At 34.3% G+C, this 23,733-nt stretch overlaps 1 protein-coding gene across 1 annotated transcript; it reads right to left on the bottom strand.

Annotated features, from left to right (window-relative positions):
- Nucleotides 1-2,563: 2,563 nt before the first annotated feature.
- Nucleotides 2,564-13,746, bottom strand: LOC131955004 (SH3 domain-containing protein 19-like). The gene is made up of 18 exons (XM_059318881.1): nucleotides 13,436-13,746; nucleotides 12,510-12,623; nucleotides 11,965-12,052; nucleotides 11,311-11,453; nucleotides 10,926-11,012; nucleotides 10,173-10,367; nucleotides 8,788-9,760; nucleotides 8,536-8,594; nucleotides 8,086-8,185; nucleotides 7,626-7,939; nucleotides 7,211-7,335; nucleotides 6,575-6,697; nucleotides 6,306-6,426; nucleotides 5,684-5,919; nucleotides 5,169-5,456; nucleotides 4,294-4,501; nucleotides 3,959-4,038; nucleotides 2,564-3,759 (listed from the first exon to the last, which is right to left on the bottom strand). The coding sequence occupies exons 1-18, from the start codon at nucleotides 13,536-13,538 to the stop codon at nucleotides 3,646-3,648; spliced, it is 3,471 nt and encodes a 1,156-aa protein (XP_059174864.1). The 5' UTR covers nucleotides 13,539-13,746; the 3' UTR covers nucleotides 2,564-3,645.
- Nucleotides 13,747-23,733: the final 9,987 nt, after the last annotated feature.

Raw genomic sequence — 23,733 nt, 5'->3', positions numbered from 1 at the left:
TCTGTGCTTTTTATATTATCACAAGTGGAGGAAATTCTGTTAATGTGGAATATAGTGTAGGTATTTAACATTGATTAGATATATCAAAATGTGTTATGGTTTAAACATTAATGCAACATATCTATACACAAGACGGGTGCTGTAGCCTATTGGTAGAGCATGAGACTTCTAACCTGAAAGTCTAGAGTTTGAATTCAGGTTCAAGTCTCACCCAGCTCTGAAAGGTACATAATTCAATTTAGGGAAAGTAAAGGCGGCTGGGCATAATGCTGACCACACTATCCCTTCATATGCCAAAGTCATGGACCTTCAGGTTCAAAAAGGGAACCTTACTTAAATTACGCATATGGTATACCTTTTTAATAAGAAGACAGAGCATTGTTGATAAAGCAGGATATTTTTCCTCTTAAAGCTTTGCTAGTTATCAACACGGGACAAGATTCAAACAAAATGCTGCTGACAGCCTAGTCTCTAACCATCACAGTTGCTATGGAAGGAAAAATAAAAATATGAAATACATGTTGATACACAACAATCTTCCACACTTAAATTTTGTTTTATGTTGAAGCCTGACTGCTGTGAGCATCCAGTATAAGCTTAGCACACATTCATAATGAAATTAACCAGATACTTTAAACCTGTATATTACTTTAATATAACCAATAATTGTGCAGTTATATAATGAATTACAATATTAAAAAATACATACTTTAATTTTCAACAATTGTAAGCAATGTTATTATTGAACAATTTTATTTAGCCTGCCAGATCTAGAGACACAGTTGAAAGAACAAAAGTAAGGCAGACTTCAAAGAATTTAAGGCTCCCTTGTTTAATTTTATTTTTTATTCAACTGGAATGGTCACAAAGGCTTAGAGTTGGAAGAGAGATCAACGTTAATTAATTAAAAGGACAATTTTAAGAATACTCAGCAGGATGCAACAGTGGTATCAGGTAACTAATGCTGGAAAGTAATTAGGACTGGAACAAGTAACTAGGACTGGAACAAGTAACTTGGGCTGGAACAAGTAACTAGGACTGGAACAAGTAACTTGGGCTGGAACAAGTAACTAGGACTGGAACAAGTAACTTGGGCTGGAACAAGTAACTAGGACTGGAACAAGTAACTTGGACTGGAACAAGGGCCTAGACAGTCTAAGATTACAGTGCTAGTTAATATCAGCATGAAGAGGATGGAAGCATTGCTACACATTCCCCACAACAAATCATCACAGGAGATCAGTGTAAATTGAGCAGCAGCCTTCACAATTGATAGAGACAAGGGAAATTTGTGTTGATAAAAAAAACTTGTAAAAATGTTTTAGGTGGAAGTTGAAAAAGTAGGGAAGTTGCCAATAAATCAAGAAATAGAAGTGTAAAAACTATAAAAAGTAAACACATTAGTAAAAACTTGTTTAAAAACTGAGTTACCATTAATTTAAGAAATTAATGATAAACAATGTGTTTTTTTCTTGTTAATTTTAGTAACAAGAAAGTTTACTCTTTCTGTAGATTGTTTTTTCTTCTAGGTTACATTAAACTACATTTCATACATTTCTAAATGTGACTTCATTAACATTTGGTCAGAGTTAAAAACAAAAAGTTAAAACAAAATTATTTGTTATAAATACACAATAACTGAATAAAAGTAAATAATATTTTTATGGAATAAGATGGGCATTAGTAAAGAATAATAACAAAAAAAATAATATTAACAGTAATTGCACTATGCTAATTATTGCTCTACTAGAAGCAACAAATTCATTAATAAAGGTCAAACATTATGCCAAATAAAGGGGAATTAAAAATCACACATTGAAAATGGTACAAAAACAGTAAAACAAAAGTACCTTGTTTTTTAGTTGTGTTGGGAGGTGTTAGTGCTAGAAAACCCCCGCCCCACATGCTTAAATGACTCCCAAAATGAAATTATAGCATATTTTACACATATAGGCCTAATATGTGTATATGTGTATAAGTAAATGTGTATATTTATTTATATATATATATATATATATATATATATATATATATATATATATATATATATATATATATATATATATATATATATATATATATATATATATATATATATATATATATATATATATATATATATATATATATATATATATATATATATATATATATATATATATATATATATATATATATATATATATATATATATATATATATATATATATATATATATATATATATATATATATATATATATATATATATATATATATATATATATATATATATATATATATATATATATATATATATATATATATATATATATATATATATATATATATATATATATATATATATATATATATATATATATATATATATATATATATATATATATATATATATATATATATATATATATATATATATATATATATATATATATATATATATATATATATATATATATATATATATATATATATATATATATATATATATATATATATATATATATATATATATATAAAAACATAGGCCTACATATATTAATGTAAACCACTGTATACAACCACAAATTATCAAACATAAATGGCTTCTAAAAAAACTAGATTTCAAAATAACCTTTTAATGTTATTAAAAAAAGTGTGGAAATAGTGTTGCATGCACATTTTGTAACAGAAACAGGCTTTAAAAGTCTTAAAGGCTTTAGACACTCTTTTCAAACGGTAGAGCTATCCTAATATTTACAACCAAAATACCAATATTAAAAGTACATTTTTGTAATTATGCATATTTCAACACTAACATTTGTAGAAACCCAGTATGCCATTTTGGCCCACTCTGAACCCTACAGTGAAAGATAACTCCAAATTAGCCTAATAAAATAACTTTGTATTCTCCCAGAACAAATACAAAGGTTTAAAATCAATAATTGTAAGTCACTTTGGTACAGGAGTTAAATTGAGAATTTTAAAAATGTAAACAGGTTATTCAACAGAACAATACATTTTAAACATTTTTTTTTTTAAATACTGATTTTTTTTTTGAATTGGCACAAGTAAAAGCAATACAAATTTACAAGTATGTTGTAAGCGTTGTATAAAACCCCAATTGAAACGTTTTTAAAATTAGTAGAGTTGTAAAGATGTGAAAAATTATAAGTACCATAGCTTTTTATTGGATACAGTAGAAAGTAAATTATTTGGGATTTTAAAAAGGATTTCCTTATGTCTACCGAATTGACACTAGTGTGTAGAAAAAGTGGAATCTAGACAGAAGAAAATTCATTCAGCAAACCTTGTTTGTATAGTTCAATGTAAAAGTATAACAAATATTACATACATATATTTGTTTACATACATATATATATAAATATATGTATGTTTTTAAGGTATACATATCAAGATAATTTCAGTAGTTAACAAAGTTTTACAGCAATGTTAACAACATGTTGAGAAACAACCATGCACTTGGGTTCAGCCATTGTCTACCTTTTATTATAGCCTTACTCAACTGTTATTTTAAAACTGTTTCTTATTTTTTGCATAAATCTGATATTTTAATTTCAAAACTATCTAGACTGCAAGACTTCTGAAAGGAACATTTTTCACATAGACTCCACAAACATGACAAGAAACTTTCCTCGTAACATTTTCACAAGGCCTCCACAAAAATGACGGGAAACATTCCTCGTTTACCATTGAGTCGCCCCCACCTCCAGTTGCCCCTTGTGTCGGCTATTTCCTCCATCTCCACCACATCTCCTTCCTAAACAAATCCGCAGAAAAAAATTTGACATCAATATTGAAATAAAAGATACTAATAAAAGTAAGGAACTAGATTAGAATTTTAGCAGCCTTCCTGGAAAAATCCACAGGAAAACTTTGACATCAGTATTGAAATAAAAGACACTATTAAAAGAAAGGAACTAGGTTAGTTTTAGCAGCCGTTTACATGAAGTACTCACCTTAATTGTCAGATCATCATCATTTTCTCCATTAAAGTCATGGATGACACGCCCATAAAGTTTTTCTTTCACAACAGGTTCTATAGAGAGATATTTACATACTGAATTATTCTTCAAAATTTTAAACCAAAAGAGGACGTGATTTACTCATTACATAAAATAAATTTTTTTTCATCTGGCAGTTTTTACTTTAATTAAGGTCCTTCTTAAAAATTTTCAACCAAATAGAAAATATTTGCTTCATAGTTTGACTAGAGTATAAAATCTGGCAAGATTTCAGATTTCAGTTTTACTATTCCACTTTTAGTAAACAAAAAACAAGTTAAAACCTGTACCTGGTACTGGCTCCACATGGTCAGGGTCAATGACCTCCTCAGCCACACATCTAAGAGGAAACATGCCCTCCTTTTTACCCAGCCTGCCCCTGGCCCAATCCTCCCCCACAAATTCCAGAATCTCAATTCTGTCTCCAACCTTAAATGGCAGGTCCCCCAGAGGTGGGTCGAGGTAATCAGAGATCCCACGGCAGTAGCCCAAAGTTGTCTGAGGAAATGAGTGACATGTATAATTTTACTTGGCTAAGCTAAGTGTTAAAACAATACAGTGATTGACAGCTTAAACAATTTCACTGTCAACTTAGCTATTGTTAAAAAAATTAAATAAAAATTTAAAACACATACCAGCAACACACACAAATTTCATTTGAAATGTACAAATAAACTATTACTATAAGCATATTTTTAAAAACAGAGAAAAAAAGAAACAAAAGAATACAATACAAATAATTAAAAAACTATGAGTGAACCTGCTTTATGCTAGGGACACAGTATCACAAATGGCTTTAAGCCAGTGAACCACTGGCACATATAGCTGTAAGCTAGAAACACACTATCACATATGGCTGTAAGGTAGAGACACACTATCACATATGGCTTTAAGCCAGTAAACTACCAGCACATATAGCTGCAAGCCAGCACATTTAGCTTTAAGCCAGCACATATAGCTGTAAGCCAGCACATATAGCTGTAAGCCAGCACATACAGCTGTAAGCCAGCACATACAGCTGTAAGCCAGCACATATAGCTGTAAGCCAGCACATATAGCTGTAAGCCAGCACATACAGCTGTAAGCAAGCACATATAGCTGTAAGCCAGCATATATAGCTGTAAGCCAGCACATATAGCTGTAAGCCAGCATATATAACACTTACCTCCTTAGACTTGAGAACAAACACAGGGCCCTCCACCTCCTCCTCCACCGTCTCCACTTGTTTCTCCTCAGGTTTCCTAGGCAACGGCTGACTGCCAGTTTGTCCCTCACCTTTTTTCTGAGGTAGATTTTCTCTCGTCTTGACAGCAGCGCCAGACTGCTTCATTAGTGGGAGGTTTGGTGGAACATGGGAGACAAACGATGCTGGGAACTGGCCTTTTTTACCATGACACTCCCCATAGAGCCACTCCACATTGATCAGATTCAAAATGTTGATTGTGTCCCCTGCCTATAAATATAAAATGGTTTTTAAATTTTGTTTATATTTCAAATTAAAATGGAGCCAAAAGAAATAAGGCATGAACTGTTTTTATTTCAAAAAAAAACAAACAAATATAGCATTTTATTTTTTAATTTAAAAAGTTGAAAAAAAAAGTCTACAAATGATCTGATTGACGAGTATTAAATAACAATCACCAATAGTTCTAAAATTGAATCCAAAAGTTTCTTTAATACCTGGAATGTTAGTTCTCCTTCTTCCCCATCAAAATCAAATATGGCCGTCCCTTGAGCGGAGAAAACATCCTCACCAACGCAGCCGTCAGCTGGCAGATCCTCAATGATCTCCACAAAGGATGATGGGAAGATTCCCTGACGACCTCTGACCTCTCCCCTCAGCCACTCTGTGCCCACACGAGACTGTAGCTGTACGACGTCTCCATCTTCTAGAGCCAGCTCTCCTTCACCATCACCTAGTACAAAGTTAGTTGGGTCATGATCAGCGGAAAATATCGTTAAGGAAATCAATACTTTAATTATATCATATGTATTCAGAGAATCACATGTGAGTGGAAAGTGTATGACATGTGAATGACCTGTAAATCACCTCTTTATGACTTATGAATGACCTGTGTATAACATAAATTACCTGTTTATGACATGTGTTTGACAAAAAAATAAACTATGTACGACATGTGTATGATGTGAATGACCCATGTACAACTTCTAAAAGAAATAATATTGACTTATAAGTTAATTTTTGACAGAAAAACAAAGCAAAAAAATATATATATTCAGTATTATATTTTACACTCATCAAATCAACAAAAACTAGTTTGTAAAAAAAAAATGACCAAACCTTCAAAGTCAAATCTGGCCCTACACCTCGGCCCCTCCACTGTGTCACCATCAGTTTTGTTCTCATCAACAGATATTGGCCAGTCCTCTAAAGCATCTTTCCAGCTTGCTCCTTGTGCCCCCTGTTTTCATCAGTTCAAAACTTAATGAGATTTTTCCAGGGAGGCTACTTTTGTCTTATATTCAAGGGAGGCTACTTTGACTAACATTTAAAAAACCGTTTTCAGCCAAATTTTCTAAAATAAATAAATAAATATATGAAATCCTCACCTCAACTGGAATTTCACGCTTAACCTCAATAAAATTGGCAGGAAACAGGCCTTCCTGATCACCACATTTACCAACTAACCAATGTTCGTCTTCTTTCCTCACCAGCAATATTGTCTCCCCTGCCTGATAAAAAGTTAAAAACTTTAGTGACAAAATTTAGCAATAACCAGTTCCTAACTTCAAAGATATTAATTGATTAAGTCAGTATCAATTTTCAAATTTTTTCAAAATGCTGTTTTAAATAGCAGTGTATGTAGTAGAAAGTGAGAGATTAGACATCAAAGGCTGGAGACTTCATTAAGACTTGGAACACAACATGATTTTTATTCTATAGCTTTTCAACAACACAGCTTGATGGAAGAGCCCTGGTGTGATACTAAAGTCATGAGCTGTACAGAATCACATAATAAATGATAGTGAAGACTGAAAGGTTCAACAATTCCCACATGCTTTGTATGTTAATTATCAACTAAACATAGTTTGTAATTTAATAATTAACATTACAAATTTTAGATATCAATAATAAAGGAAAAAAGTTATAATGTTAACTATTAACAAAACAAACTTTAAATGTAATTAATGAATGTAACCATCTTTGCATGCTGGTTGTCAATGAAACATGGTTGATGTGCTGACCTTGAAACTAAGCTCATCTGGCTGGTGTGCTGTGTAGCCGTGTAGTGCCACCCCATGTGGGTAGGGCAGCATGTAGTGATACAGTGGGTGGCCAGGACTGGGTCGGGGAGGTAACTTAAGCTGCTCTAAAAACATAATCATCTTAGTATCCTGCAAGTATTCTTGACTTCTAATACAACTAAAATAAGCATACAAATTCTCAGATTTAAATTAAATTTACCCAGGTCTAAATTAAATAAGCAAAAAAAATTATCTAATTCTAAAAACAAGCAGAAAAAAAAATTCTCAGCATTCAGCAAATTTTTTTAATAAAACAAAAATGAGCATGAACATTCTGAAATTTAAATTAACATTAACCCAGGTCTAAAGTAAATTACTGATTAAATTATTTAATTTTAAAAATGCGAAAACAAACTTGTAGGTTTCTGCTCTGTTGATGGTTTTACTGGACCAGTAGCAGGTTTAGCTGGGGCAGTTGATGGTTTAACAGGGGCAGTTTCTGGTTGAGCGGCAGCAGTTTCAGGTTTAACAGGAAGAGATTCTGAAGGGTTAACAGGCAGAGCTTCCCTGGGTTTAACAGAAGTTTCGGGTTTAACAGGAACATTTGCTGGTTTCACTGGACCAGTTGCCGGTCTACCTGGTGTTTCAGTAGGTCTAACCGGTGCAGCCGCTGGTTTAGCCGGTGCATTCGCTGGTTTAACCAGAGGAGTTTCCTCATGGAATGTGTGACTACAAAGTTCAAAACGTACGTCAATTTTAATTTCAGAAAAAAATTAAAATATTTTAAAGAGCTGAAATATATACACCTTAAAATGGATTTACAAAAACAATTAAATTAAATTTGAGGCCAATTAGGCAACAAAACCACAGGTTACCTGTCTGTTTTTTGTTGACCATTGTCAGCGTCAGATGAGAAATTTGATGAAACATTTTCACTTGCTGGGTGGTCCAATGGCTTGTTTGGAATAGCTGGGCCTAAAATTTAAAAAGATGAGCCTAAAATTTGAATAGATAAGCCTAAAATTTGAATAGATGAGCCTAAAATTTGAATAGATAAGCCTAAAATTTGAATAGATGAGCCTAAAATTTGAATAGATAAGACTAAAACAGAAAAATAAGTAAATATAACCTTAGATAATAATTTTTTTTATTTCTTAAGTAATAATTAATATCACTGTTACTTTTTTATTTTATTTTTGCCAAAGGTGTCAGTTCATGTCAATATTTAAAGGGAAAAAACACTTTGTGAATTTTCTTTTTTAAACAAATGAAAAATGATTTTGTCAGGGAATTCAACTTAAAGTTCTGACAAATATCAGCCTCACCGTATGAAGTAGGTGTTACAGGTGGTTGTTTACTGGTTGGTGATTGCTTGGATATTGACCTGTGGAACAATAAAAAATATACCAAACTAATAAAAGTTTTTTAATTTTAAGAAGTAATATAATTATATTTTTTATTAATTATCAACTATTTTAAGACTGTTATTAATTATATAATTTTTTTAGGATAACCAAAAACTAAATCCAAGTTTGGCTACAAATTAAACATTTGGCTACAAATTAAACATTACACACCCACTTATATCCTCATGAGAGTTGCCAGTTTGGGTCTCTGTTGGTGTGTCTGCTGTAGGTTTGGCCAGAGATTTATGAGGCCCACCAATGATTGTGATAGGTCTCTTAGGTGCAACGGTAGGAGCTGACGACTCCGATACTTTCTGGCTCTGCTCTGTATGGGCTATCATTGTTACAGGGCGCTTAGCTGGAACAGGCGGGTTTCTAGAATGTTCTTCAGTTTGTTCAAATTTGGCCAGGAAAGCTCCGGAAATAGGTTTTGGTTTTATTGGTGGAGGGCTTTGGTCTGGTTCATCATGGGAGATTGAGTTCCTTCCCTTGGTTCTAAGAATAACCTGAGATTCTTCAGAGAGGGAGGTGGGATCACCCTTGCTATCTGGACTAATTGACACACCATTTGTTTTTGTGTCTTCTGTTGGTACTGTGGGCTTCAGCTTGACTTTGAAAGGAGGTTCAGTTGGTGGAGCTTCTTGAACAGGTTCAGGGTGTGTAGGTTTGCTGATTTTGGCGTAGATTGGTGTCGTATCAACATACTGGTCAGCTTTATGTGGAGGTGACGTTTCAGTATCTTTGCTGGGTAGTTGTGTGGGTGTCTTGTGTACAGCTGTAGGGGAGGCCGATGGTCTTTTTGGTCTGGGTGGGGGTTCTAAAGATGACGGAAGGGGCTTGGGTGGAGGTTTGGCGTGTACGTCAGGGGAGGTAACTGTTATTTCTGTTTTGGCTTCTGGGCTAGGCTGTACTTCTGAATCAGTGCTGGAAGTTATTTTGTTTCGTGGACGCGGGGATGGAACAGGTGAAACTTTTTTATCAGCAGCAGTAGAGTTGTCTGCATCACTTGCTCTGGAGGACCTAGCTCTGGGAACTGGGACAGCGGTTGCCGTGGTAACGTGGGCGGCTTGTACAGAGGGTGCTGAGGCAGGTAGTGGAGGCTTTGGGCGGCTCGGAGGTGTTGGACTCTCAGCTGAGGAATGATCTATTAAAAAACACAATTTTATTTTTAGACTAACTGTTCTTGAAACATCTTTTGGTCTAAACACTTAAGTTAATAAAGTCTATGCTATAATATTTTTTTTGACAACTAACCAACATTTAATAACTAGAAAATAAAAATTATTATCTAAGTAATTATAACTATTAACTATTAAAAAAATTGATTTATATGACTAATCGGAAAAGCTTTTTAAATCTGGCAATTCTTTGGTTTCAGTGTTTTGATTTCTAAGCAGCAGTTTAAAGATTTTTCATTCTGTACCAATGTAAAATTAGTTATGATATGCTTGAGCCCCATACAACCGTATAGAATAGTTGTAGAGAGCCATGTGTAACTAGAGATCACGTATGGCCCTACGTTCACAGAAAAACAAATTTTAATGTGAAACACTAGCCTGGTGTTGTCTGTACGTTTGACTGTGGTCGTATAATCGTGGGCCGCGCAGGTCTGGGTGGCACAGCTGAGAGATTGGCATTAGCGTCCAGCGCTTTGGTGTCCTCCGGCTGGCTACTGGCTGGAATAATCATGGAAGGTCTGGCTGGCTTAGGGGGAGGAACTGGGTCATCATTATGTGGAGAGTTGCCTGTCCCTGAAAGAATAATACTTTTCACTTATAAAAAAGTCTATACCCTTATGATACATTTTTTTGTACATTTTTTAAATTTAATATAATTTTGTGCTAATGCATTTAAAAAGTTTTTTTCATGCAAATCTTGATCCTCAAATTAAAACTACAGTTACATCAAGCTTGTTCAATACTATCATCAAATTTCTCTCAAAAACCCATATCTAGTTCTCATGCCTTCAAGATATTATTGTCATATCATTAAAATAATATTTGATCTTTTGAATTAGTCCCTGAAAATTGAGTTTTCAAATATAATTAGTATACATCCAAAAAAGCATTTCAAACATGCATTACTAATTTGTTTATGTCGAAATGTTTACATTCCTTAATATAAGGCTGTTAACAAACAAATGCAGGTAGCAATGTTAATGAAAAAGCAGCAGTTAAAAATTGGTCATGATGAAAATAACATGACATACTTCCATCTAAAGAGATAATGCATGCCAGATAGTCAAAGAAAGCCAAATTTAATTTTGACAGGATATATATGCTGCCAGCATGCAGTGTTGCCATGGTTACCTTGGGCTTGCTGCTGTGGCTTATACATTGCAGGTCGCTGTGGTTTGGGTGGGGCAACCCTCTCACATGGAGGAGCCACCGGGGCATCTAACAAGGTTGGCATCAAATCGGAAACATTTTACTCTAATAATCATTTCACTTGGAATTTACAAACTTAATACTCTAATAATCATTTCACTTGGAATTTACAAACTCAATACTCTGATAATCATTTCACTTAAAATTTACAAACTAAACACACATTTCTAAATGTATCAATGTCTAAATTATATGTTAAAACTGGAAAACTTTTTCAAATTGATTCAAAGTCCTAAAAGAATTTTAAAAACTAAATAATACATTGTTTGCTGTCTTATTTAAATAAAATATATTTTAGTAACTTTACCAGAATTCACAGCTTTAATTGCATCACTTCCTGTTCCAGTAGTGGCAGCAGACACTGGTGTGGAAACAGTGCCTCCACCTTTTAGGTCTCGAAATCCTATTTCACTCATTGGACGAGCATCCACAACAGTGATTTCCAATTTCCTGTAAATTATATTGGGTGATAAGAAAGAAAACACCTAAACACCTTTAAGTATTCACTAAAACTGTGTAAAAATTAACATAATTCAGCATACAATAAATCACTCAAAATCAACAATTTGGCTCAATTTCTGAAATAACTAGATTTATCAAAGTATTAAGAGCCACGCAGCAAAAGGAAGTTTTTTTTATATGTTCCTGAAATCTGCATACATGAATTAAAAGAAGTTTATAATTATTTATAATCACAAAGGAAATACAAAAGTTATATATAAAATTAAAACTACATGTAATCCCATTCAATAATTATTATTTTTTAACTCTTTACCAGTGTTGTAGTTTTGATAAGTTAATGACAGAGAAAGCTGAAACCTCTTTTATATAAAGCTTTCAAAACTTTTCTTTTTTGTCTATACAATGTGTCATCAGTATTAGTCATAACAGCCACTTGAGAATTTGAAAGTTAAGTGAAGAAAATTTCATCTTGAAGAGAGGGGAAAAAAACATATCAAACCTTTTTCCTGTAGCAGCAACTGATGGTTTAACTTTAACAGAATTTCTAGATCCATTTCCTGAAGGTAATGTTGGTTGGTGTTCAGGCTCTGTCAAACAATTGTAAAAACATTGAACAACATTCTAGATGGAACAATTAAGATTATGGGGGAAAATTAATTTATCGGCCTCTTTATGATATAATTATGGGACAGTGTGGTCGGGTGGTAGAGCTCATGACTTCTAACCTAAAGTCACCTGGAGAATGTCCCTGAGTTCAACCAGCTCTGATAGTTACTTGACACACATTAGGGAAAATAAAGAGCAGAGCACACCATCACTTCAAATGCTGGGGTCAAGAAACAGATGAACTCTACTTCATCTGTACTATGGATCATCAGATCTCAAGGGGAAAATACTTACTTTATGTTATGCTTAGTTGATACTTTCTAGTACAATATTAGAGAAAGGAAAAAATTCCCCATGTATCCAAAATAATATGCAGGCTAATTACCTATCAACTGAAAAAAACAAGACAACTAAACGCACTATCAAAAAAATGGTTACCTGTTTTGACAGTTTTGACAGGATCACTTGGTCTTTGGACAGGGGGCGGGGGTCGAGCCACAGGTGGTGCTGGGCGCTGTGGTGCTTGTGTGGCTGGTTTGTCATTATTACCATCTTAAGATACAGCACAAGTATACATTTTACATAATATTTGAACTGATAGCATTTCATGAAATTTACTATAGTATGAAGGTTATATTTTTACACTTTTACATGAAGGCAAACTAAAAATATTTTTCTTAGAGCAAAGCTTCTTTATACCAAGTGTTTTCAAAAATCCAAATCTAATTTTTTAAACTGTATAAGCCAATATATATAAAAAATCAGGAAATTGATTTAGTTTTTAATTCAAGTGCAAGAACTTTCCACAAAAAATCTGTAGGCCCTATTTCTAATGTAAGTTTGCCAATCTTAAATAGTACAGAATGGACATCATTTATTTTGTGTACTTTATAGTCTTGCATTAAAATAATAACAAGATTTACTGAGACCAGCTGTATTTTCATTCATCACAGTTTGAACCTTTCCCCCACCCTTCCCCTCCCCAAAGATGAAGCTGGGTACATAATAGAGCCCAATTCAAATACGTGACTTGACTAGACAAGTCTTCTAACAACTATTATTAAAATAATTTTAAATAACAAACTAAAGACTAGTAAAGTATAAATTGAGTAGGCCTAATATTTTATGAATATTATTTATTTTATTAGTAATAAGGTCCTATTAAATTAAACTATCAATAAATCATTTGGCTGGTTTAGCCTGCTAGGCCCTAGGCCTGTAGGTAGCCAGAGTGAAAGAGGACAGAAAATCAGCGAACTGGCGAACTGCAACATCACAGAATAAGATTGATGACTTAAAACTTTGACTTCATCACAACTTAAGAATATATATCTAGATCTAATCTAGAATGTATCTGAATCTACCTGTTGGTGCTTTGGATACCGGTCTTATAACGGTAGGTTTGGTCCTATTTCTAGCAGGAGGAAGTGGGGCTCCTCCCACATTTTCGTTGTCACTGTCCCCCATGACTTCGAAATGGGCGGCTATTTCTTACCACAAATACCTAATAAAGTTAAATTCATTATAAAATAATGTGGCATTTTTTTTTTAGGTATAATCAATTTTATTTTAGTTAGAGTGCTAAATCTAACGTCATTTTTAAATGTTCCAAGGAATTAGTCACAATTGGGTTATTTTTTGTTTTTGTTGAAATGTTGATAGATGCGTTTCCTTAAGTAATAGGTGACAGAGTCAGCAGTTCAAAAACATCATTGCCGCACAAAACATTCGCTTAATAATAATAATTATTATTATTATTTAAACTCCTGTCGGTCGTCAGTATGTACGCCTATATAAACTACCTGGTCTTAATCGTTTCTTTAGCTCTGCCATGTTAGATTTATTAACGATTAGCCACATTAGTTCTTTAGCGTGATATAAAATGTGGTCGTGTTTGGTTAACTTATAAACTAAAAGTTGTTTAATTGGTTATCTTCATAATCTTTTCGTGAAGCATATAAATATAAAGCTCAAATATGAAGCGTGCAAACATTCAGAAAACATGAACTGTGCAGGTCAAGGCAACAGACAAACGTGGACCATCCATGACGTCATCCACATAGAAGTGAGAGGATTCGTACTTTTGTGACGAGGTCACGAAGTGTGAGGAGTCAGAATGTGTGACGTCACAGTTTTGGCTTATTAATTAGGCTAACCAAGTATGTTTCGACAGAGCTTGAACACATTATTTAAAACTGCCATTAGCAATTGACACATAAAGACTTAACATGAACATCAATGTATGATGGGCTACACAAGCTTTAGAACATTGTGTATTACACAAACATTAACACATTATACATCATGTATTATTATATCACTAACATTAACACATCATGTATTATTATTACACTAACATTTGCACACCGTGTATTACACAAACTTAAAATGTTAGCTCATGATATATAACACTAACCTCAGCACACAGTGTATTATACTAATAAATGTCATGATGTATTACACTATGTAGCACATGATGTAACGCTCTAACTTTAGCACATGATGTATAACCACATACCGATCCGAAAACATCATTGGATGGTGTGAACTTTGAACCACAGCTTGAGCACACGAAACTGGGTCAACCTCAAGGTCGTGATCCGAGCCAACAAATCGAACATGATCAAGCACAAGTTAAGTCGTGACCTTTAAACCCAGTTAATTTGTTGCTTTATTTTGTAAGTCTTCCTGGTGTCGTAGGCCTGTAGCCAATGTGTTGTTGTTACAGCATGACAAATGGCAACAGTACGGCAGTGAATGATGGAACCATCACTTCTACCCACACAATCACTGGAATCTTTTCAAACTAAGTCCAAACACCATCTCCAAATATAGCAGAGTTTCTTTCAGGCATCTTGTTGGGATACACTCCCCCCCCCCCATTACTCCGTCGAACGTCCTTATAATTCAAATAGGAAAAAAAAAATATTTTACCAGTGTCCGCCCTCTCCTGGAAATTTAACCAGAGTTTCTTCCAGGCATCTCTTCGGGGGGGGGGGGGGGGGGGGAAAGCCCCGCCAAAAAATTTTTACCGCCCCCCCCCCCCCGAACGAAATGAAATTTATATAATTTATATAGAAAATATATACTTTTAACAGTGTCCGCCCCCCCGAAGAAAGTTTACCGCCCCCCCCCCCCGAAGATTTCAAGTGCCCCCCCGGAGAAAAAAGTCTGGAAGAAACACTGAATTTAACTTCGCCCCCTCCTCCGAACTTTTCAAGTATCACTCCCTCCCTCAAAGAAAAATGTCTGAAAGAAACACTGGATGACATGTTATTAGAAAAATTGGAAATGGAAGCCGTTTCAGAAGTATTTGGGGGGGGGGTGGCGCTGGATCATGGTGTGTCATGTATTCAGGACGAGACTAGATTTATATTTCTACCTTATAACTAGAAATTGTTAATATTTTACCAGCTCAGTGAGCCCATATCATAACAATGGATTTAATGTATACTGTTAACTAAAATGTATACTGTTTATTAAAATAACATTTTTTTAATTGCAGGTTTAATTAAATCAAAATGAGCTAGAACCAAACAAGACACATGTTACTACATTACGTGATTCTCAATATCATATTTTGTTCTATGTCATTTTGTTCTACCTCCAATCGTTCTATGTTCTATATCATATTGTTCTACCTCTGATTGCTATATATCCTATGTTCTATGACCAGTATGTAATTTAAAGAACAGAAAGCGTTCATTTGGAAAGATTTATTATTTCATTCTTTGCCTTTAAACCACCTTTATACAAGGTATCCAGAACAAACAAATAATTATCCCACCAGTAGTATTGTTATGGAACAAATCATGGAATGTTTCATTAATTGAAAGGTTGTCGTCATTGAATTTGTAATCCATACATGTATAGCACCTGCTTCTGTATTGTTATTCAGCACGATTTAATTTAGAACAGGTTATAATTCTTTAACATAGGGCCTACATGCGTGCACAAAAACAAAATCTGTGGATTTTCTCAAGTGTAAAATGTTTTGTATGATAATATGGCAGAGCAAGATTGTTAAAACGAAAATATTTGGTCTCTAGTCTGTACGGCATCCCTTGGTCCACCCAGCTCTGATGGATACCTGACCATAGGACGTCACTGAGTCCACTCAGTTCTAATGGGTACCTGACCGTAGGACGTCACTGAGTCCACTCAGTTCTAATGGGTACCTGAACGTAGGACGTCACTGAGTCCACTCAGTTCTAATTGGTACCTGAACGTAGGAGGTCCCAGAGATTTTGCAGTAAAATTTTCAAATGCGTTATAGCTATTGTTTTGGGTGTTTTGGTCAAAGTAATGGTTAATAGAGATTGTTAAAGATGGGGACAGGACATTTAATTGTTTTTTTTTTACAAAAAGTAAAGTTTCCCCTTCGGACCTAATGATCCATAGAGCAGATGAAGTAGAGTTCATCTGTTTCTTGACCACGGCATGTAAGACTGTAGTGTGGTCAGCACTATGCCCTTTACTTTCCCTAACGTGAGTTCGGTACCCATCAGAGTTGGTTGGTCTCAGGGTCGTTCGACTCACTGATTGGCTTCAATATATATATATATATATATATATATATATATATATATATATATATATATATATATATATATATATATATATATATATATATATATATATATATATATATATATATATATATATACACAACATATAATGTTCCATTTTACCACCCCCACCAATTTCCCCTCTAAGCTGCGCGGTTGCGCGGCCGCGCAGCAGTTTTGAACTGCCGCGCGGGGATTTTGTAAAATAAATATATCATTGTATAAGACTTTTAGAACACTGCGCACAGAAAATACATTTTGCACATTAGCTTTTCCCCCTTAGAGGGTACATTGACCCCCACCACATATAATGGTGCTACATTGTAAACAGCTCATACATAAATAGTTTCACTTAAAAATATGTGTTTTAACCGACTTTAAATTACTGAGCACATACTTTATTAAACTATAACGTAATGACATTTTAAACGAGGCAGTTTCACATCAAGCGATTCTGATTTGTTTTTGTCATCGTTTTGTAACATCAAGCATTCAAGGTTTACGTTTTAAGTCATTAAGTCATTAATATTTTAAGTGGTGGTAAGATCTCGCTAAGATGATGTAATGGGGAGGTGGGGGGGGGGGGCAATCTTGTAGATCATGAAAGGTATAAATACGCAATCTGCAATCAGTGTTTCTTCCAGAATTTTTTTCTCGGGGGGGAGGGGCACTTGAAATGTTCAAATTTATGGGGGGGGGGGGGGTGGACTAAAATGTCCAGGGGGGGGGGGGGACGGACTGGGGAGGTGGGAGCAAAGAGGTGCCGGGGAAAGACTCTGAACGCAAAGCTGTGGTAGAACCTCATTGTTTCATAAAACTCTGTATCCTATATGCACGTGGCGTGTTAGAGGGGAATTGACACATTGATATGTGAGTATCTACGTGGACAAAAACATGTTAACAGGGGCAAGCTTACAGAAAATCAATACAAAAAACTACGTAAGGGGACCTAATTCAAGGGAAATAACCACAAATAATAACGATTTTTACATGGGAGACGGGGGAGGGTATCAATGAAAATAATACGGGATCAATACGTTTGATGAAGTAATAAAATGAAAGGTTTATTTGGTCCGATACTTTTTTAATTCATTTTTTTAAATTTTAACAGCTCTTTCAAAGTTTTACAGTATAGATTGAGAGAGACTATTTTGAAATCTGAACTAGCCAGGTATTTGTTGCAGTTATAGGTTTGTCTCGTAAACCTGTCCGATTGCCATTAAAAATGGTAACCGGAAAGGAAACGGCATACGTTATTGCGAATTATGTTGATGGAATAGTTTGATGAGGTTTTTTTTCTGAATAAAACATAAAGAAAAATGAACACACCAGCTGTCATACCTATTTAGGGATTAGAAATAGTATCTAGTTAGCCAACATTTTTTTTTACCCCTTCGCTAAACTAAAGCAATGCGTGATGATAACTATTTTCGAATATAGGCTACCGTTTGCATCAAATTTACGTTTCTGTGTAAACACGGCGTATACCTACTATCAGTGTTTCTTTCAGGCCCCCTTGTCCCTTCCCGAAGCGCACACCCCTCCGAACAAAATATAATTTATCTAGAAAAATTTACTTCTACCAGTGTCCGCCCCCCCCCCCCCCCCCCCCCCCAAGTTTCAAGTGACCCCCGGAGAAAAAGTCTGAAAGAAATAGTTAACGATAGAGTAAAAAAAACTACATTAATTTGATCAGCTAAACGCCTAAAGCTGAAATGTCTGTTTTTAAGAAAACCTAGGAATCGGAGCAAAAAAATAAATATAAGTCACGCGTGCTATTTTACTGATCATTAGTACTTAAACAACTTAATAGGTACACATATGTTGATTGTCTTCGATATAAAAATCATATAGAGATGTCTATTTTATAAACACAGTCCAAAACAATAATTTTCCTCAAAATTTACACATTTTAGCCCCCCCCCCCCCCCCCACCCCCACCTCATTCCCAAAATAAAACTCGCGGGCAGCGTAACAATTAGTAACAAATTGACTAAAGTTACGCCGCTGATGCAAACAAATGATAAAGGAATCAGGTGGAAGAGCCGTGTCTGATAGCCCACCTGTTACTGGGGGAAGAGAGGGTAGTGTGGTGTTCGGGTTTGAGGCTATGGGAACTGTGGATTGGGAGTTCTGAGGAGCTGGGACAGACGTTCTCTTCAACGGTAGGGATGTGTGCATGTTGATTCTTTTCAACGGTAGTGATTTGCGTGTGTTTATTCTTTTCAACGGTAGTGATGTGTGTATGTTGATTCTTTTCAACGGTAGTGATGTGTGTATGTTGATTCTTTTCAACGGTAGTGATGTGTGTATGTTGATTATTTTCAACGGTAGTGATGTGTGTATGTTGATTCTTTTCAACGGTAGTGATGTGTGTATGTTGATTCTTTTCAACGGTAGTGATGTGTGCAAGTTGATTCTTTTCAACGGTAGGGATGTGTGCAAGTTGATTCTTTTCAACGGTAGTGATGTGTGCAAGTTAATTATATGTGTATGTTGATTATTTTCAACGGTAGTGATATGTGTATGTTGATTATTTCAGCTGTAAGGGTGTGGCGTGTTGATTATTTTCAACGGTAGTGGTGTTTGCATGTTGGTACTTTTCAAAGGTGTTAATGATATGTGTATGTTGATTATTTCAACGGTAGGGGTGTGTGCATGTTGATTCTTTTCAAACTCAGTGATGTGTGTATGTTGGTTCTTTTTAAAGATTTTAATGATATGTGTATGTTGATTGTTTCAACGGTAGTGATGTGTGTATGTTGATTCTTTTCATGGTAGTGATGTGTGTATGTTGATTCCTTTCAACGGTAGTGATGTGTGTATGTTGATTATTTTCAACGGTAGTGATATGCGTATGTTGATTCTTTTCAACGGTAGTGATGTGTATATGTTGATTCTTTTCAAATTAGTTAATGATATGTGTATGTTATTTTCATCGGTAGTGATGTTTGTATGTTGATTCTTTTCAAAGGTGTTAATGTTGATTCTTTTCAACGGTAGTGATTTGTGTATGATTATTCTCTTTAATGTTGTTTAGGCCCTGTGTGCGCTTGTTAATTCTTTTGAAATGTGTTGATATAAGTATACTGATTATTTTAAACGGTATTTGGGTGTGCATGTTGATTATCTTAAATGGTATTGATGTAAGTTGATTATATTTAACAGTATTGGTGTGTGCATGTTGATAGTCTTCAACTGCTTTAAAGTAAACGAGCCGACCCGCGGCATATCATACGCCGCTATTTAGTTGTTTTTTCTACTTTTCAGTAATTCATAATTTGTGAATTCGACAGCACCAATGCTGCCACTGAAAATATCTGCTTTAAAACACTATCAGTAGGTCGTTAAGGACGATACTATCCCCACCCTCCTATCTCCCAACCCCTACCCTACACCCCTCTCCCCCGTGAAAGCAGCCTCCTCTTAGTTACCTCCCCTGTTTAAAATCGTTTCAAACTAAATTATCTGCCCCTAATAGCCGCACTAAACCCGGCTCTACGAAGGTAAACATTTAGCGTGAACCACAGCTCACCAGACCTAGTCGGGGCGGGGGTGGTAAGGAGCGCGCTTACAGCTTGTTTTATAGCGTCTCCCAGAAGAGAATTATATATATATATAGATTAAAGAAGATGAAGTAGAGTTCATCTGTTTATTGACTCGGCATATGAAGGGATGGTGTGGTCAGCACTATGCCACCTTCACCAACGGGATTCAGGTACCCATATGAGCTGGATGGACAGGGAAGTCTTACAGTCACAAGTCTGAACCGAGATCCGAACTCGAAAGACTTGGGCAAGCAGCCGAATGTTCTACCATTCGACCACGCCGAAATTGAAATGCCATTGTTGATTACTTTCAATGTTAAAGATGCTTATATTGATTCTATACTGACACTGGTTGCGTAATGGCAGGACGTAATTGACCGAGAAACCATTGTGTACTTATTACAAATAGTTGTTTAACACATCAATTAGCACAGACGGGTGTCGTACGACAAGGAAGAGGGGGGGGGGGGGGAAGGTTATTAGATCATTGGGTAAAATTGTAACCGACCTATGTTAAATACACCATGTAAGCAGAGTGACGCCATCTGAGAAGGTGGCACAAAATGAAATACATGAAATAGCGTATTGTAGCTGTATTGTACATCGCAGGGTTTCTTTCATACATATGGTAGGGGTGGGGATTTGAAAATCTCGGAGGGGGAATAAATAAGAATGGATAGAGTAGGCATATATACTTTTTGTTTATGGTTAGATTATATATTTTCTGTTTAAATTCAACATTTCTTCTACTTTGTCCTGAGGAAGGGGGACGGTAGACACGCTCTGCCCCCCCCCCCCCCCCCCCCCCACAGAGATGCGCGAAAGAAACACTCAGTGGCCATCATGACGAAGTAACTGATCGCTGCTAAATTATGTTAATTAAGTTTAAGCTAAACCATAATGAGTATGAGCGGTGTTAAAAGTAAAGGGTCTTTCCTTTCCATACGTAGAGTTGGGTACGGTAGGGTACCCATCAGAGCTGAGTTTAATCGTGGACGTCCGGACTCGGGACTTAAGGGCTAGTAGTGGTTCGCTCTCTTGAACGGTGTCACTCATGTGTCATGAGTATGGCCCCCACCCCACTCTCCCGTCCTTAGACGTGTCGAGGAGGGGCGGGGCTGTTGTGGAGCTGGACAGTGCAAATTCTCTGAACAGTTTGAACTGTTGATTTAGCCGGTTTTAGTTTTTTAGCACAGTAAAATCTTACGTGCCAGATATTTGAAAGTTAATTATTGTTAAATATAGATTTTATTGTTATTATTCACAACGCCCACTATAAAAATTTATAATTACACATATTTTGAGTCAGTCGCAATACAGCATACAACCATTAGTTATCTCTCACACAACAATACAATACACATTAAATTGTTTTTCTTTTTAACCTCACATGAAAAGATAACAAAATCTATTTTAATTGTTATAAATATATATTTATTTAGTGTAGACTATAACTGAGCAAATTAAGATAGTAAATAATTTAGACTTTACATTAAATTATAAATTACATGGTGTTTTTTTTAATTATCAGTATCAAAGCATTTGAAAAATAAATAATTTGATATTTAATATTCATGATATAATGTTTCAATTATTTTTTCATCACATAAAAAGATTATCACAGAAGCATTATATCAAATATACTTTCGATAAACATTTTACAACAAAATTACAATCATACATTTTCAAGCTAAACAACAGACATAAAAAGGTCGCTTACACTTCAGCTTATATTATTATTATAAGGTTCTTATAAATCAATGGACTTGCACCTAGCCCATCTATCTTTATATAAAATAGGGTGTAAAATTTTAATATACAAAAATTCAATTTAAAATTCCATAAGTAAGTCAACAAATGTTATACAGTCAATACAGATAAAACACAAGAAACGTGAAAACTACTGAATAAATAAATTAGAAATGATTAACTAGTTTCCATATTTTAAAGTTTCTAGACATCAGCCTATAGATGGGGCAGTAGAAACTCTGCCATTGTCATCAACAAACACCCTCACTCTGTCAGTTCTATAGTCAGCTGTCACCATAGCTCCCATCGGAACACGATGTACCTGTGTATTCACAATTATGGAAATTTCAAGCTGCTTACACAAGCTGAGCTACAAAACAAGTCAAAACATTGAATACCTACTTATACAGCAGAGCCCCACATTAAACTATTGATTCCCTGTTTATGCAGTTGGACCTCTAGAGTTACACAATGAATCTCTATTTATAACAATTCATATTGTGTAATACCTATGTATACATTTCAATACCATTTCAATACACAAGACTCAAGTTATATACAGCTGAACTACACGTGAACAACTGTATGTCTTACATCTTGAAAAACAATATAAATTCACAGATTGAAACATAGGAACAACAACCAACTTACTGTTACATCTGGTCTATCATTCTTAATTTTTTCTGCAGCTTCTTCAAATGTCTGTAAATGTACAGCTCACTTATATATATATATATATATATATATATATATATATATATATATATATATATATATATATATATATATATATATATTTCTATATATTTCTATATATATTTATTTATTTTTATATATATATTTATATATATTTTACTTATATATATATATATACAATTATATACAATTATATATATATATATATATATATATATATATATATATATATATATATATATATATATATATATATATATATATATATATATATATATATATATATATATCACATTGTTAGGTAGCACTGAGACTTAATAGTAGAAGTATAACACAAAAAAACAGTAATCAATAATCTTTTCACAGCAGATGTAAAACAAACACAGCTAAATAGAACATAATAAGCAAGTAGTTAGTTACGCTCGACATAGATATTCTAGACAGGTGTGTTTTTTACAAAGTGGAAGCATACATATTAAATTTTCAACCTGTTGGTTTCTGTTTTTCCTGAACTACAATGTAAGGAATGGTGTTCTTATACAAGTATTTTATTATTTAGAATTGAAAATTATAAATAATATTAATTAGTTTCATTTAATGGCTATTCATTATTCTTGCTAAACTTTATTTCTTGTTTAAAAACCATAGAGTTTGGTACTATAATGTTATTTTTACTAAACAATTATGATGTTGATTTAGAGGCAACAATATAGGATTGTACTAATTATACCTTTCCTGTAAGTTCTGGCCATGTCTGAGATTGTTGGTCAAGATCACAGTTATCACTCAGCATTTTTTTCAGTTCTGATTTAAAATATGCCTAAACATAAAGAAAAGAGGTGGGCATTGTTTTAAATATTTAAATTTTATTTTAATTAGGCTTATGAATAAAATTTGTACTGATATTAATAGAAATTAGGGGATCTGTATGTTAGCTTATACCAGTGCTCCTCTACGGTAACAAAAAATGGTGCAATGCCATCACAAACATCCACTAGATTTCCCATCTCCCTCAACCTGTGGTATAATTTAAACTACCGCCGAACAACATATTTCCCCAGGGAGAGCCACTTGCCCTCTCCAGGTATGATGAACACCATG

The sequence above is a fragment of the Physella acuta genome, unplaced genomic scaffold (assembly GCF_028476545.2).
Source record: "Physella acuta isolate Inbredline_101_S28 unplaced genomic scaffold, ASM2847654v3 ptg001046l, whole genome shotgun sequence".
Classification (NCBI taxonomy): Eukaryota; Metazoa; Mollusca; class Gastropoda; family Physidae; genus Physella; species Physella acuta.
The sequence above is the reverse complement of the archived record's forward strand: the minus strand, read 5'-3'. Positions and strand labels throughout refer to the sequence as shown.

Excerpts from the sequence above, each read along its gene's own strand:
- LOC131955004 (XM_059318881.1), bottom strand. The coding sequence starts at position 13,538 with ATGGGGGACAGTGACAACGAAAATGTGGGAGGAGCCCCACTTCCTCCT. Across the intron at positions 9,761-10,172 it reads AAACGTACAGACAACACCAG|ATCATTCCTCAGCTGAGAGT; the intron begins GCTAGTGTTTCA and ends GTTTTTTAATAG. Across the intron at positions 5,920-6,305 it reads GGCCAGATTTGACTTTGAAG|GTGATGGTGAAGGAGAGCTG; the intron begins GTTTGGTCATTT and ends ACTTTGTACTAG.